Source organism: Ptychodera flava, chromosome 21 (genome assembly GCF_041260155.1).
Source record: "Ptychodera flava strain L36383 chromosome 21, AS_Pfla_20210202, whole genome shotgun sequence".
Lineage (NCBI taxonomy): Eukaryota > Metazoa > Hemichordata > Enteropneusta > Ptychoderidae > Ptychodera > Ptychodera flava.
Genome location: NC_091948.1, coordinates 31,125,550 through 31,142,656, shown reverse-complemented (window position 1 = coordinate 31,142,656; position 17,107 = coordinate 31,125,550). Strand labels below are relative to the sequence as shown.

General features: G+C 37.6%; 1 protein-coding gene across 3 annotated transcripts in view; it reads left to right on the top strand.

The window, feature by feature from the left end:
• LOC139122013 (transmembrane protein 221-like) overlaps positions 1-13,141 on the top strand; it is a 34,011-nt gene extending 20,870 nt beyond the window's left edge. For all 3 annotated transcript variants that reach the window (XM_070687357.1, XM_070687359.1, XM_070687358.1), the window contains 3 exons: positions 1,168-2,365; positions 3,360-3,445; positions 9,864-13,141. In XM_070687357.1, the coding sequence (XP_070543458.1) occupies positions 1,941-2,365; positions 3,360-3,445; positions 9,864-10,153 (801 nt within the window). In that variant the 5' untranslated portion in view covers positions 1,168-1,940 and the 3' untranslated portion in view covers positions 10,154-13,141. The remainder of the gene's footprint in view (positions 1-1,167; positions 2,366-3,359; positions 3,446-9,863) is intronic.
• Positions 13,142-17,107: the final 3,966 nt, after the last annotated feature.

Genomic DNA, 17,107 nt, shown 5'->3' with positions numbered 1-17,107 from the left:
TGTTTGTAAAAAACGTGTTTCAAGATTAAAATGTGTTGTTCAATTAACATATCGTATTAAGGTAGTACGCACCTCGAAATTGAACTACTTAAATGTATGTTGAAACTTACTACAACGAAACTTTCAATTACCAATTTTGAGAATAACAATCAAGGATCACAATGCAAGTTTGCCTTATTGATACAAAGAAATTGTCCAAAAATTTACCGACACCAGAAATTCAAAAGGCCACCATCCCTGTGTTACTCTATGGAGAATCTTCTATTTTCACACAAATTGACCAGTGGAAATTTAGTTACTCCATGAGCCTCAAAATTAGCCCTACAAGTGGTAGACCATAAAAGTATTGTAAAAGTTGTGACAGTCCTCAAATTCTACCCTTAAAAACTGTGCTTGCTGTAAGTTATAGTATATTGTAAGGTCAAGTCGTTATGACATGCACATTACCATGGCAAGTGCTTGTATTAAATTTAATAGGAACTAGCTTCATTGACAAGGATATGGAGGCATAATACCAATGCATGTATGATAGGAATGTACATTTTTATGTCCAAATCATTTGCATTTTGAGTCACATAACAGTCTGACACACCATCGTATGGTTTTATTGAGTGTAACATAAAATATATTGTTACAATAATTCCATTGGTGATGACCTGACTCATTGGCCCTAGTCTACCAGTAACAACCAGAAACAGGGTTATTTTTTCAATCAATCATTTTCTTGTGTGATTGTCATAAAAGCCCAGCAAAAATGTGCAATTTTTCATGATTGGTACTCGTTTCCATTAAATGTGATATGTATAAATGTAGACTCATAACAAAAAAAGACGATAAATGTGATTCCATGATAAATTGACTTCTTCTATATACTTGTTGAACAAATTCACATATAAAAAAATATGCTCATCAAATCTATACTTTGCCCAGTTGAGGTCACCATATTCTCTTATTAATATCAAAACCTTATGTATTGATGATACTCAGTGTCAGTAGAACAAGCAATGATTTAAAACTGATCTTTAATAAGACTGCTTCCCAGCAGCTGTTAATCACCATGCTATATCTGTCTTTTTATAATGCTACAAGTGTGTTTTGCACTCCGCAGTAGTTTTCCTATACACAAGTGACAATTTCCCTTCTCTCTTTCTCTCCATTTTCCCACAGGAAGTAGTTATGGCTTTCCGTTTTCCTTGCTAGATCTGCAGGTATATCCAGTGACATTCAAAGCAACACCATCTGAAGTGAACTTTGGGATTTGCTACAACGTACGCACTCATTCCAGATCAATGATTTCAGTGTTCACTGAAATATCAGACATAACTCATGTACTGTGACTACTAGCCAGACAAAACCTGCTGGGGCTTGGTATGCACGCAGGCGGTCAGTTCTCATAGCATCTGTACATTCCACACAGGTTAGGACCGGGGCATTGTTTGGAATCAGAATCAGAAAATAGAACAGATTACTCAACCAGGGACCTGAAGACAATTGGAAACCGGTGTGAAAAGTCGTCCAGTACATGGTGGCTCGCCGATCTTTGAGAGAAGTCGCATACCACTGAAAAATTCTGAGATACTTTTGCTGTGTCCACCTGATTTCGCAAGTTATCTCCTTGGATTTATAACGTAGTGTACTGCCAATACAGTTATATTACCAGGAAGCTTTATCGAATCTTTCAGAAAATGATCATCTAGCAACTTACAAGCTGTGAAAGAACTTATATCTCTCGTGTTCAACAAGAAGAAAAAACCCAGGAAAGTCAATTCAAGGTGGCCTTGTTAAGGTTGCATAAAGAATTCTGATCATTTGAGACACCTGTTCATCAACAGGACGGCAACTCAGTCACTTCGTCCGGGAGAAGCCTGGAGTTTGCCAGGGAAGAATCAACGGACTCACTGGAAAGCTCTGGTTTCAGGAGCTTTCCCGACAGTGAACAGATGCCAACCGATAACAACAAAATGTTTGACCTCAGCGGAGGGGCAAGCAGGACTTCCAAAAGCAACATTCAGAAGCTGAGCGGACTGAGTGTCTCCAGGCTCACTCTGCTCGGCAAAGATTTCGGCATTGAGAAGAGCATTGCAGCCCTGGGAATACTCAGCCTTCTGGCAATGATCGTATCCGTACTCTCCGTTCTCCTGATTTTCCAGCTTCAGGGAGACGAGCAGAGCGTGGTGCTCATGGAAAGCAACACACCCACGCATTACAATGCCGTTATCACGGAACAGGTGTACAACAATATGTTGGACTCTGGCATTGTGCTGGCAACTTTCTGTGCAACTTTAAACTTTTGTTGTGTGGTGGTTTGTTCAATACAGAGCTACTTTGCTGCTAAAATGTTGAAACTGCCTCAAGGTGAAGAAAGGTAAGCTATGAAAAAGACTATCTTTAATCTTATAATGCAAATCTTATACTACAAGCTGAAGTAAGTAATTGTCTATGTCCGTCCATGCACTGCATTGCAGTGTACTGTGTAAGCCAAATTTACACACCATTGACAAGAATTGTTCACCAGATTGTTCTCGCAGACACTACAAAATGTTACATGTACAGGTGTAGGACTGATGCAAAGAAATATTTAGAAATTCCTAAATTGACCAAAAGAGTTTGTAAGTTGGAGGGCACACAGGTGTCGTGAACACATTAGTGATCAACAGCTTTCCATCAACCCCCACAGGTCGGCATATGGGACAGATCGGTAATTACTGGTACATTCCCAATGTTTTTGCCACATATGCGTAATTTCCTTTCCTCTGACTGTTTTGTAAAATGATTAATTTTAATGATCACAAACGTATTCTTGTTCATTAAACATTCATTTCCTTTACAAGTAATTTACCCTGTGTCATATGGGATGGTTAAAATCACCAACTTAATCTGATACAGTTCCGGCATACTGTGTACCGTAAATGCTACATTGTAAGTTCATACATGTGTAGCTCTCAAATGAACAACCCTCCCATATATGCCCTGTAGAATCCATAAAAGCAGCACAACAGTATTATTGACATGTTAGTTTTATGTCTTCTAAAGCTGGGTGTAATAAAAATGTATTTATAGATAATGCACTCTGTGAATGATGTTTAGTTTATTATCTCATTTATTGCTAACGTGGCACACTTATATTCCCATTGTCAGTTTGTGCTTCAATCAACCCTTTACAATGGAATTGTTCAGCATCTTAGGATATGAATGCTATGGTACACTTCATAATTGTTCTGCAGAATTTAGAACCCTTGCTGTGGTACCAGTCATAAAATAATTGAAGTAAACTAACACAAAGGGATATGTGGAGAAATTAAATGTACACATATGTACATACCGGTAGTAACAATACTGGTATTTTTGTTTCCTTACAGGGCGTACAAATTTTTAAAGAAATCATCCAGCACTAGGTTTTTAGCTCTCGGTGCATTCTTTGCTGGAATTCCAGTGTTTCTTATAGGTTAGTGTAAATACTCAATATTTTACAGCTACTATTCTGTCTTGAATATGTAAATTCTCATACTTTGGAGGAAAGAATGTGTATATTATGGTTTCTAGCATACACCTGTAAGACATTGACATTGAATGCCATCGGAGTTATAGTTTATGAATTATGAAATGTGTTTGCTTCACTGTAATGTTATCATACCAAGAAAATCCAAGGAACTATTTTTTTTCACTTTTCTGTCTAGCCAAAAGGATATGATGTAGTTGTGGTCTTATCATCTGATGATATGATGTTGTACAATAAGATATAATTTCAAAATGATTCTGATTCCAAACACCAGCCTTCTGTCATATTTTAAATTCTATTAGCTGTAATTGTTGATGTATTTTCCAATGGTGTAGTTCTATTTGTAAAATGCTAATTTCAAGTCAAGTTTCCAAAATTATGTCAGAATTAATGCTTAGTGTTCAACTTGTGAGCACAGCTTGTGTTGATAATGTCTAATTTTATTGACATCTTAATTTTAGTGGAGACCAAAATTTATCTGTCAACAATAGAATTTCATATATTTATATTTGTATTGTGTTTTCAAGGCTTATACTTTATATTTTAATAGTCGCGCCAGCGGCTTACTGACTACGCATGCGCGTATTCATAATATACTATGCGAGTAACGGAAGTGTACCCTTCTTTCGTGGGCGCCGCCATGTTTTTTTGAGTGCTCGTAAATAAACAAATTCGAAACGTGCTCTCTATTTTTTTATAACATGCCATTAATAAAATATATCTTTTCTATTAGCGAGTAATTATTATTATCCACTCTGTCGCTAATACAAAATTTCTTATCACGCCTAAAAATTAAAAGAAGAGAGAAAACTGTCGTGCATATGAAAGAGAACATTCGCAAAGAATGCTGGGATTGAATCTTAGAAAGGCGCCCTCTGAGTCAATAACTATATGCAAAATTTACCCGTTTTTTTGCTCACGTGTTCACACACGTGAGCATATGTCGCAGCGATGTCTGTCTGTCTGTCTGTCTGTCTGTCTGTCTGTCTGTCTGTCTGTCTGTCTGTCTGTCTGTCTGTCTGTGGGTCCATTTTCTCAAAAACGGCTGAACGTATTTCAGTCAAATTTGGTAGACATCTTCAGAATTCAAATGGCTAGAACTGAAAAGGTTTTGGTGGGCGTGGCTTGGATATTAATGAAGTTATGAAAGTTTTAATTTTTCTGTTACGCCGCGTATGACAAGTGAAAACAATCGACTGTTTGAGGGCGCTGTGAAAAGTGCTTGTCCAGGTTGGCTACAGCTGGATAGCTCTGGTTTCAACCACGGTCCCTCCGTGTTTCAACCTCGTATTGAACATTAAAAATATGATATTTTATTACTCATTCAACTCACTATTCAAGATAAAATATCGTTTAGCAAATTAGCTTTATCCTTGGTAATTGATTGTTTCCCTCGCTGCTCGATCGCCAGAAATGAGTACATACGTTCTTAGCCCTGCGTACGATGCTGTGTGTTCCGCTACAGCTAATAGCCCCGCTCACCACAGCCCTGCAAAGACCCGTACGTAGAGTTGGTGACTTCAAATCCATTTTTGACTTGACGTAAAAAGCCAAATTACTGCCGAAATTCAGCGTTCTTGGGCCCAAGTCGTATCCCTGCCTACCTCAGCTACTCGATCGCTTCCAAAAATGCCAGTCTTTTATTCCTTTTTCGTAAATAACCGTCGATGTCGGCAACTCTCTCGCTAGCCCTGCGTACGTACGCAGTGTACGCTGTGCATTCCCTGTGTGCGTTCCTAACACACAGCGTACACTGCGCAGGGCTAGCGAGAGAGTTGCCGACATCGACGGTTATTTACGAAAAAAGAATAAAAGACTGGCATTTTTGGAAGCGATCGAGAAGCTGAGGTAGGCAGGGATACGACTCGGGCCCAAGAACGCTGAATTTCGGCAGTAATTTGGCTTTTTACGTCAAGTCCAAAATGGATTTGAAGTCACCAACTCTACGTACGGGTCTTTGCAGGGCTGTGGTGAGCGGGGCTATTAGCTGTAGCGGAACACACAGCATCGTACGCAGGGCTAATACGTTCTCTACCTAGCCTCATGGCATGGAAGTGCTGATGAATAATAACTTTGGGTCAAAGGTATTGAAGTGTCCAATCAGGTTCGTGCACAGAGTCCAAGGCCATGACCTACTTCATGTACTTCTGCACTGTTTTGATTTTGCTTCGCCAAGAAACGTATTCGTCATTGTCCATAGAACTATGTTTGCTCTCCTTTGAGGTTGTCTGTGAAACAAATTCCGGGATAGGCCTTGGAATGCATACGATCGGCATCGCGGCAGTGCATGTAGGTAGCCCTACGAGTATGGCGAGAGTGTCCGGCTTTGGCTACGCCGCCTCCCACCTCCGGTAGGCGGCGTAGCCCCCGGCGTAGCCAAAGCCGGACACTGTCGCCATACTCGTAGGGCTATGCATGTAGCGTACCATGCTTGTGTAACTGCCGAGCTCAACGTGCATTCACGGTTGATACTCGTGTACAATCATGATGTGTTCAATTCTGATGAAGATTCATAAGTCTTACTTTTGCAGTCTTTTTTCCGTACGATAATCCCGACAATACGTGTTACTGTTAGACGAGGTGGCCATTTTATGATAAGTTTCAATACTGCACAGCTACATAGCGTCACTATCGTGTGATCGAGGTACAGCGATGTTGAACGGGATACAGAAACTCTGCAGAGGGAGAAACGATCGTTGACATGAACAGTCAATGTACTTCAGCACGTAGTCCGCAGATAGCGGATCGAGAAAATAAACGTGTCCCAGTAAATAACGGAATATTTATGTACATTAACTCGATATTAATCAAATTTCCAGCTCATCGCAAAAAAATGTATTGCAAAGATTAATTTTTCACTGACAAATACTGCACTGTATGGAAAAAACAGTCTGTAGAATAGTTCAACTTCAAGTGGTATTACCCGAGACAAACACTTGTGTTGTCAATTTTGATTTCATTCATAAACTTCATACTTCATCGAGTATCGTGTATTTCAGCCTTTGTGAAGCCATTTTATTGATATTTTCAATTTTTGTCTTGGCTTTGTTGTGGAACATGTTGAATCGTCTCCGTGGACATGTAGGCAAAAGTGTGACGGGGTCAAAGTGACTTGGGTACCTGGGGCCGACCAAAACCAGTGTGAATTACTGGGGTCAAAGCGGACAGCGGCCGGGATGACGTGTTCCCCAAGCGAGCTACCTTCAGAAGTCTGTTTCATCGCAAAAAAACGTCAACTTTTAAAACCCGTCATTTATTTACTGATGTTATTCTCAGCATCACAAACACATACGCCTCTGCTATGTATCACAGCAAATAGTTATATTTGAGCGCCCCGTAAATGGGATCCTCGTTTTTAGCTACTATAGACTATAGTCTATAGAAGCTATTGGGATGGGTATCCGTCCGGCGTCCGTCGTCAGTCTGTATGTATGTATGTATGTATGTATGTATGTCCGTATGTCCGTTTGTGAGGCGTCCGTCCACTCAAATATCTTGAGAACCGCAGTACTTACTGATTTGATATTTGTTGTGTAGATGAAAAATATGATTTTGAGAAACTGTTTTTTTTAATTTTTTGATATTGTTGAAAATAGGCAAATTAATGCCAAAAAAGGTGTTTTTGGTAAAAAATCTTCTTCTTCATAACCGCTGGTCAGACAGCTTTGTTATTTGGTATACAGGTCCCTAGGGATAACCCAACTTAGATTTGTTCAAATTGTGATGAAATATGCAAATGTGTATTTTTAAGGAATTTTTTGTCATTTTTGGTCAAAGTTTGACTTACATTGTATGTAATTCTTGTACTGTATAAACCCTATCAATTCACCCAGAAAAAAATAATATGATTTTAAATAATTGAATTAATTAGGAAATCATCAAAGCCAAAATAATTTTAGTGTGGAATTATCAGAAAGTTCAACTTTTTTTGACAGTTCATAGTGAATTGAGGATTAAAACATGTAAAGGCAACTTTCCTGAATCCCAACTTTGATATATTCTGAACCACCATTTATGTTATCTAAAAGAAAGTGCTCATAATAGTTTGTCATGATAGGGTGGTCAAATAAATAGAGATAGAGAAAGTTCTAATTTTCATTTATGGTTGACTTGGTAAGGATAAAATAAGATTACTTTTTGAGGAAAAAAATAGAGTGGTCAATTAAAAGAGTGGTCAAAGTGATAGGGTTTTTATGGTAAAGCTGGGCTGTAAGATTCCTCATGTGCTATTTATAGCAATTATGCAATCTGTGTAAACAGTGCTATGAAAGTGTAACATGATTCCTTATAATGCTTTTGATGACCTTGAACTTCTTAAGTTTCAAACATTTGTCTCTTCAGTGTGCTTCTCTGAGTACACACAGTCTCAACTTATTCAACAGAACTTACTTACAATGTTAATTTGAAAGTTAAAATGTGCTTGGTTAATAGGATGAAAATACTGATATTAAAAGATAACCAGCTCAAGGTTCTTTATAACCTGACAGATATGCTGTTTTTTATGACGTAAATCTTGATTTAAGCAAGTCTTGTTTACTTTAATTAGAATGTAATTAACTCTCGTTTATTTGCTATTATAGACTAATATAGTCTGATGAAATATGCAAATCTGTATTTTTACGGAATTTTTTTCCATTTTTGGTCAGGCCATCCTCAAATGAGCTATCAAAGATATCCACCCTCTTCATCAATACATGTGTCACAAAAGGTTATTCTCTACATAACACAGCAGAGCTCTGTCAACTGTTGAGTCGCTTGTTTTTCCAAAACCGCTGGTCAGACAGCTTTAATATTTGGTTTACATGTCCCTAGGATGACCTTAGTGAGATAATTTCATACAGTCAGGAAATACTTAATTTTGTATCCATGTCTATAGTAGCTTCAGGGACTTTGGCCCTATGTTTTTGCGAACCCGGAAGTGTGTCTTGCTCAATGCATTTCCTACCCATAGCGAGGGAAACTGCACGCGTTCCCATGCTCCCATGCACCCTTTTTCAATGCCAGTGCAACGCCATCTGTGCAAAATTTGTGGTGGTATGCTCCTGTGTTATGGAAAACCTCTCTTATTCTAACAATGACGTAGTTGACTTTGGACTTCGATTTCGTAAATGTGATGTCCATGCAGTGAGTTTGGGTTGGCGCACTTATAATGCAATCTTCGCCCGCCTGCGGTCCGATATCCCGCATTATTAGCGATATTTATCTGTTTTGACTTGACCAAAGTTGGCAAAACTTGCTATGTACATTAAAGATACTATGATACAAGATTATTGAAAGTCATTTGACATTTTTTTCAGCCAATTCCCAATATGCATATTTAATGAACCTTCCAAATTAGGGATATATACTGGCATTTACTTGATAAAATTTGGCGAAACATGCTGTGTACATTGATCATTATACCAGGTTATAACAGTATTGACAGTCATTTTGCATTTTCATGTCAGCTAATTATAATTTGCATAAATAGCTAACAAGCTTTCACGGTTTGGCATATAGAGCTTGAAGGACTTGACCAAAGGTAATTACACATGCTATATTGTGATACAATGACAGTACTCAAAGAAATTAATTATTTTTATTTCAGCTAATTACATATTTGAATACTTAATGACCTTTAGAATTGATCTGTGGTGAAATTCATTGTGTTGATCATAACACTTTAAATGTAGCAAAGCATGTAACAAAGGTTCAAACTTGCACATAAATGCAATATATAATGAAACACGTGAGCATTTTCAGTTCATATCTGGTTAGAAGTAACGCTGGTTTTCAGCTTACAATATCGGAAGTTGGGCGGTACAGTTACTATTGCAAAGTTAATGATGGCACAATACGTCCCTTGTTAAACACAATAGATAGTAATCATGGTAAAAATTGCAAATTTATGTCAAACTTTTTTACACATAACAGAAAATCTATACCTACAGGGTCTGACATTGTGTGCGTGAACTGTCATTAGAGGGTAAACCGGTCATATTTGTACAAACGTATATAGAAAGTAACAATTAATTCTATTTTATCCTTTATGATTACTAATCATGAATGGATGCAAATAACATTTTTAATCTCAACGCCTGGCGCGACACCAAGGGCTGAGCCCTATATAATATTATATACTTCATGGAGAGGAAGAAGTAAATACACCAATACTTGTTTTGCAGAACAACACTGATGAAAAATATCATCAAAAGTCAGAGCTAGTTTCTTTTAAATATTGCAGCATGCTTTAATATGATGTGAATTAAGTCAGTATTGCATAGATTTGTAACTCTTATATTTGTCTCAACATATTCTGAATTAAGATATGTAAAACAGATATTGTTGAATTTTGTACATTATTTTATTCTTCTTTCATTTTCAGCACTTGGTATTTACTTATTCCTCAAGTTCCGACTCATTCCCGCTGCAATTTCAACGGCATTCATGGGACTTGGACTGATTTTCATCTTGTACAGCTTTTCCTGGAGTTGTTACATCTGGAAAGTAGAACAGTCGTTAATCGCCAAAGGGCTGGGTCCATTTGAAAAACAATCAGACCAAAGTGTCCACAGCATTGATTTGAAGTCGCCGTATCTTCATATCAATCACAATCATGTAGATCATTTGGCGCCGTCAAGCCCAGCAACTAGTAACTTATCAACACTGGTTTGATGGTGAATATTTATATCAGAACTACCTAGAGTACAGTGATGTACATGAAAACACATGAAAGTTTAGGGAGGGGGGTCATGACTTTGAATGGGTGGCTCATGAAACGGGGATGATATTTGTCAACACTAATTGATTGTGAATATTCCAGCTGGCTGTCTGGGAGTGTCAAAGCTTTCTTTTTGACATTCATGGGTATTGTATGGGGGGGATAGAAAAACAAGTTGAAATGGAGTGAAAAATGAAATTTAGAGGTATCACTTAATTCTCAATACTGATTAGACAGTACCAGGGATGTTTCTCTGACTGCAAGGGTGGTTAGAACCCTCCCTGAGTATTCCTTGGACAGCCATTAATTGTGTTTGTGTGTGGGTATACTTGACAATGAAAAGGGAGATCTAATGGAAGTCTGTATTTGGACTTCTGCAATTTATCATAAGTTTTTGAATGACAGAAAACTAGCCATCCATATTAATATTTTAGTAGACTTAGATGACCAATCAGACAGAAGGTACGTATCTTGCTTTTTAATCCCAGTGATGACAGGATATGCTGAAACTTCCAAGAACTGTGAAGTAAGTTTCATGACAAAACAAGAAGGCCCAAAATAGGACAAGAATAGACGCAGAGCTTTATAGCGATACAGTAAATCTCAAAATATGTAGTGACAATCTCCACATTGTTTGTGTGGTAGCAAATGCTAAATTTTCTAGATTACTATGTCATGTGTAAATATGCTGTTTTTCATTTAAAATACAAATATAAGTAGCTATTTTTATGTGCAGAACTCATCATATGACTCTGAGTCTGGTAGAGATATCGAAAGACTATATTTACTCAGACACACTCTGTCCTCTTTGAACACACGTTTTAAAACTTCATTTTTCTTTGCTTTAATCTTGCCAATGAATTTATTTGGCTATATCTGTGGTACTTTTACTTTGCTATTTAACATCCGTCTCAGTGTAGTAAAGTTGTCATATATAGCATGATAAGTATTTCACAATCACTGCTTGTGTATTAGAAGTATAATCATCAAAATGTAAGTTAGATCAGTGAGTACTATGGTCTGCAAAGACAAGCAATATTTGCTACCAACCATGTATATGTATGTCATATTTGAATTTTTCCATTTTCCTTACTTCACACACTTGGTGAATTACATTATTCTGTACCCAACAATGTTTCTCATTTCATGTACAGTATATTCGACCTTGATCAACTGAAATCAACGCCACAATGGAAACATCAATGTTTTGAATCTGTTAGTCATAAGCAGACGTATTCTTAACAGACAAAATTACACCAAGAATGTGTAAACGTTCTATGTGGTAATATTAAGCATTTTCTAGTACCAGGATCTTTGTTACGACAACATATGATGTTCTCTGTTGTTAGTTTACTTATTTAGAAAATATAATCATTGAATTTTCCATAATTATGGGCTTCCAGTTGTTGATTAATGCTTTCCAAAACATGATACATATATTTACATATTTATTTAACAGACTAAACTGTTTCTCAACAGTATTGTCCAAATGTGGTTTGGTATGGGATCATTCGTTACAAAGCATTTAATATATGATAAACTCTGTGTTTTTAATGGATGGGAAGTTGGGAGTGTAGTTTAGGGAAGCATCTAATAGGAAAAGTGTTCAAAAGCATGGATTGTACCGGCAAATGGTGTCAATACCATTGCCTTAAGAATGATAATCAACTCTGTTACTTTCACGTCATTGCAAATGAAACTTTCAAAGTACTGGGTATACTTGTCATGAAGCCAAGGCTTGGAGAGCATTCACAGCGTTGTTATGACATTTTTATTGTATTTCCCAAAACTGCTCTGGGTTCTGCATATATGCCTCTCCAATTTCTAGTAACATCAAAACTATTACTACACTTTTGCTTTACATGTATGTGTAATAGATGGTTATAAGTGTAATTTTTACTTCAATTTGAATTTCATTTTTAGTAATGTTTGAACTTTTGTTTTATATTACATTTTCTTTTAAAAAATGTAATGATATTTAGCCCCTGACCTGTCTATTGTCTCTTTATAGAAATTTATAATGTTACATTCTTACTTTCCTTGCCACGAAACTTTTCGCAATGTGGTAGCAGTGTTGCACTTTACATTTGAAAAATTTTTGTATAAACCTTTGTACATATATAGTCAGTTTACATGGTCCATTATCAAGGTCAATGGCAATGTGTGGACCAGATATTTTAAAATCTTGCTTTCAAGTTGAGATTACTTTGTAGGAAAGCAATGACAGCATCAAATTGCATGTCAACAGCAACACTGGTGAGAAAGAAGAACAAGTCATTGTGAAAGTTGATAAAATTAAGCTTGTATATTGCAGTTATCTGTATCCACATATGTGTTCATATGGTTTTTACTTGTTTGTATGGCATGATTTGCAAAGTACATGGAGTGTAATCTACCCAAGTATGGAGAATTCATCCGTGGACATAGCTGCATACGCACTGTCTTCACTGGCCTGTTGCTTTCGATGGTGAATGTGGTGGATCTCCATGCAATGAAATGATGAATAGATAGCAAGAGGATGAGCGCCCTCAAGTGACGGATCTGCCAGTCTGAATCTAACCAACTGGCCAATGTGTACCTGTGGAAGAAATAACACTATGACGTCCACCATTTTGCCTTCCATTTAATATCTTATGGCACTAGTCCATTCTGAATAGAGTTTAAAAGCAGGCTGATGATTAGCCTGAGTCATCAACATAGATTAACACGCTATTGTTTTCCATTCACATGTCATCTTCAAAGATCAAGATCTGTATACGCCAATTTAAAGTCTTCCCAAATGATAATCTGTGGAAATGATGTCACAGCAATGCCAATGCATTGATTCAACAATCAGGAGATTTACATTCTATATTTTATATATCGTTTGCTGATAAGTTGGATAATGGAAGTCTTTTCTACATGAAATTAATAAATGATCACCATTATCGGTGGAAGATATATATCTGTTGTAGTTCATCACATTTATTTCTGTGTTTTCAATCACTTTTTTATCAAATCCATTAGTCTAGCTTTCAAGACCTTGTTGGTTGGCTCATTCATGATAATCATGATAACTATGATAATAAAGTGTGTTGCATGCGTGATGTGGACTGAAGGATTTGCCAAGGAAAAGCTTGTCAGAAATATGAAACTGTCACTCACATTCATTACTTTCACTCGCCACCATTTCTGTCCCTAAGCTGGATTCACACTTTTGCTTGATTAACAAATTATGTCAACAAAGCGACGAAGTCTTGAAAGCAAGACTACAAATTTATCATGTCCCTACAGGCAAGTGCAGTGTGAGTTGCATTTTACTTATGGGTATGAAGGAAAAAAATGAGAATTTGTGCCTTGCTCATCGGATATACAAGCAATGGGCTATACTTGCACAAGTACTTAAGGAATCATGCTCCGGTCTCAAACTTGTGGTCAACTTATCATCCTGTATGAATCTTCTGAGCAGGCCTCGATCCGCACCATTTTGTCTTCACACATAACATGCTGAACAAACACAGATGCTGCCTTTTATGAGGCATCACTGGTCAAAATCTGTGCAACGAATTATTTTATTTTCTCTTTATCCTTCCTGATACTTATGGCTATGATTGCTTTGATTTTTGCAATTGCCGTGATAGTGAATGTGGTATTCCTTTCAAAATGACGCTTACAGGGAGAAATGGAAGGAACAAATGACAGAAAATAACAAACGTCAATATTTGCATTTAGTATGAGTGTGCGGGGAAATTACCTGACCTGCATGGAGGCTAAACACAATGATATTGTTCTCACGACTGTATTATACTTGAAATGACAACATTATTTGGAATAAAAATAATTCCAAGTGGGCAGGGAGGGAAAATAATGCTCTCAGATCCATACCCTCCATTCCCCCTCCCCCAAGTTATCAAATGGCTCACCCCTGTGGTCTATATTGTGCATTTTGGTACCTATACCTGCACAGGGAAACCAGGATAAATAAACAAACGAACAAAAGCAAGCCAAAACAAACAAATAATAACCAATCAAACAAAATAAATAAGTAACATATAAACAAATAACCGATAAAAAACAACTAAACAAATAATAGGTAGATAGGTAACTAAATAATATAAGAGAAATTGATAAATTGAATAAGAATTAAAATAATCAACTGAACAGCACATGCGCCATGTTCAAAATCCTACGTCAGTGTCACTATCCACTATACTCCCACAGTATATTAAAGAATAGTGGATAGTAAAAGTGACGTCGCATTTTGAATAACTTTCATGTGTTGTTCGGTTAATTATTTCAATTATTATTCAATTACTCAATTTCTTATGGAAGACCGGTCACGACATGCGACATGCGACCTGCGACTTCAAAACTGCGACCTGCGTCCTGCGAGTTTGAAACATACGACCTGCGACTTCGGCATTTAGACCAAGGTGTAGGCCTAACCTGCGACTTCACAACAGCGACCTGCGTCCTGCGTGTTTGTCAAACTGCGATATCAGTCTTGATTTGTTCGCACCATTGCTCTGAACACGAGCCTGAAAAACACGAGGGACACCATTGCACTATATTAAAACAGCTGGTTTACCGCATTCTCGCGACCAGAGCATTATTTTCGCACCGCTGGCCTACGCAAAAATCGGCCAGCGAAAGAATTCAACCAGCGACAGAATGGCATGAAGCTGTGACGGTAGAGAATTCCACAAACGAAGAGCACAAATTTATTTTCTTCTTACGAAAGGCAAACCGATCTGAAATAATGCAATAGCAATAGGGTTTTAAACGTCTACATCAGTGTTTAATAGTTTCTGGAACTTTTCTGCCTACATGATCTAAAATATTATATACACACAAAAAATAATATGTACATATTATAGTATGTACATATTAGGCTTAAAGACTGAAAATAGGATTGTAGGAGGGTTTAATTAGGGCCGTTCACATTAGCCAAAAAAGACTAGGCCCTTGTCCTAGCCAGGTTCGTGGCCGACCAAAAAAACAGGTGTGAACGGTTCTGGCCGGCCACTGTCCGGACAATTTCTGTCCTAGTCGAGAGGGGTGGTTTGTGGCCGACCCAGGTCTCTGGCCGAGCAGTAAACAGCGTATGTGAACGCGTTTTGTCCGACTCAGGTCCCAGTTGACGCCCTCTGTAGTTGACATGCAGTGTAGTCTTTGACTTATTCGAAGATTCAGTATCATTTTAGACATGGCGAGTCGAGGAGTCAACTGGGCTACGGAAGAAATCAAGTGTCTTTTAGGCATTTGGAACGAAGATATGGTGAAAAATCTGTCAGAAACACAAAGCGCCTTCTTGACCGCCGAATTTCCTCACGCTGCTGACGACCACTCCGTCGATTTCGCCTTCGAGGTTCACCAGTTAACTCTATACATACCAGATACCTCGTTTAAAAGCGATCGATGGGTCAAATTGTCCCGTCTCAATCGCAAAAATCGTAAAAACAACCAGAACAGGACGAACATGGTCCTGTTGTCGAAGACAGCCATTGTGACCTGTATAAGGTCAAAGGTCGGCTAGACGCTACCAAATGATCTAGGCTAGGACAGCGTTGAACGTAATGTGAACGCGGACAAAAGATTAGCTTATCTTCTCACAATCTGCCGGATTAGTTCTGGCCGGCCCTGGGCCTAGATGTGAAACCCATAAGTATGTCCTGTTTTACAGTTTTAACTCGCGTTATCTATAAAGAACTTGAGTCGGTCTCTGGCTATTCATGGTTAGCAAATATGTTTGCACTTCTGTCAATATCAGTATTATTTTAACTGCTTTACTTTGCATATGTTATTTGTGTAGACAAATGTAGTCCGAAGTTAACCAGTAAGAATATTTTTATTTTTCCAACAGAACAAAAGTTGGATCAATTCGATTTTTTGACGAAAAGTAAAAATGAAATTAGACGAAAAGATGGCAACATCCGATGATCAATCACTAGAGAATTGGAACAAAATTGGAAATGTTAGAAAATGAACGACAATAACTGAAAATTCGAATGTTTGCAATGACACTGACGCAGTTATGATACAGGGGGGACAACTGATGAATTAAACAGACAGCTAGATGGTTATACCACAGTGAAATGAGGATAAATACCAGAGATTTCTAAAATCAAAAAGTTTGTCGATAACATAAGGAAAGAAGCGAGGTAAGGCAGACGAAGAATATCTAAAATAATTTGAAATTATAATATAAACATATAAATGCCTATCACGTAGCATATTATTTTCCATGCATTAACACGGACTGTCAACATTTCCGTCATAAAATTATCTCTCCAGATGAAAATGAGTGAACTGGTGTGTACATGAATTGAGTTTTGCCAGACTTGGTGAACGATTTACCAAAGCGAAAGCAATGGCTTATTAATTGATCGATGTTGAACGTTAAATCTCCTTTCCACGTTTTACCCTTTGAGCGCTGTAATTTTCTCCCACCAAAATTTTAGTGCAAAATTTTACCAATTGTATGATTTTTCTGTAATTTTTTGATAATTTTGGACCAAATCGACATCACATTTCATTGGCTACAGGTTTTTCCCAATTTTTTTGCAAAAATTGGAGAAAAATTGACAGGGGTTTATTATATAAAGGGGACAAAAATAGACTTTGGCGCTCAAAGGATTAAAGTTCACGCAAGACGCCTCCAATCTAATACTGAGGAAAACACCATGAAACGTTACGTGTTGTTGTCACATGTCGCAGTTGTGAAGTCGCAGGTCGCAGTTTGACAAACACGCAGGTCGCTGTTGTGAAGTCGCAGGTTACACGTAGGTCTAAATGCCGAAGTCGCAGGTCGCATGTTTCAAACTCGCGGGACGCAGGTCGCAGTTTTGAAGTCGCAGGTCGCATGTCGCATGTCGTGACCGGTCTTCCATAATTTCTCTTATATTTTTTTTTATGTATTGGGGTTTGTT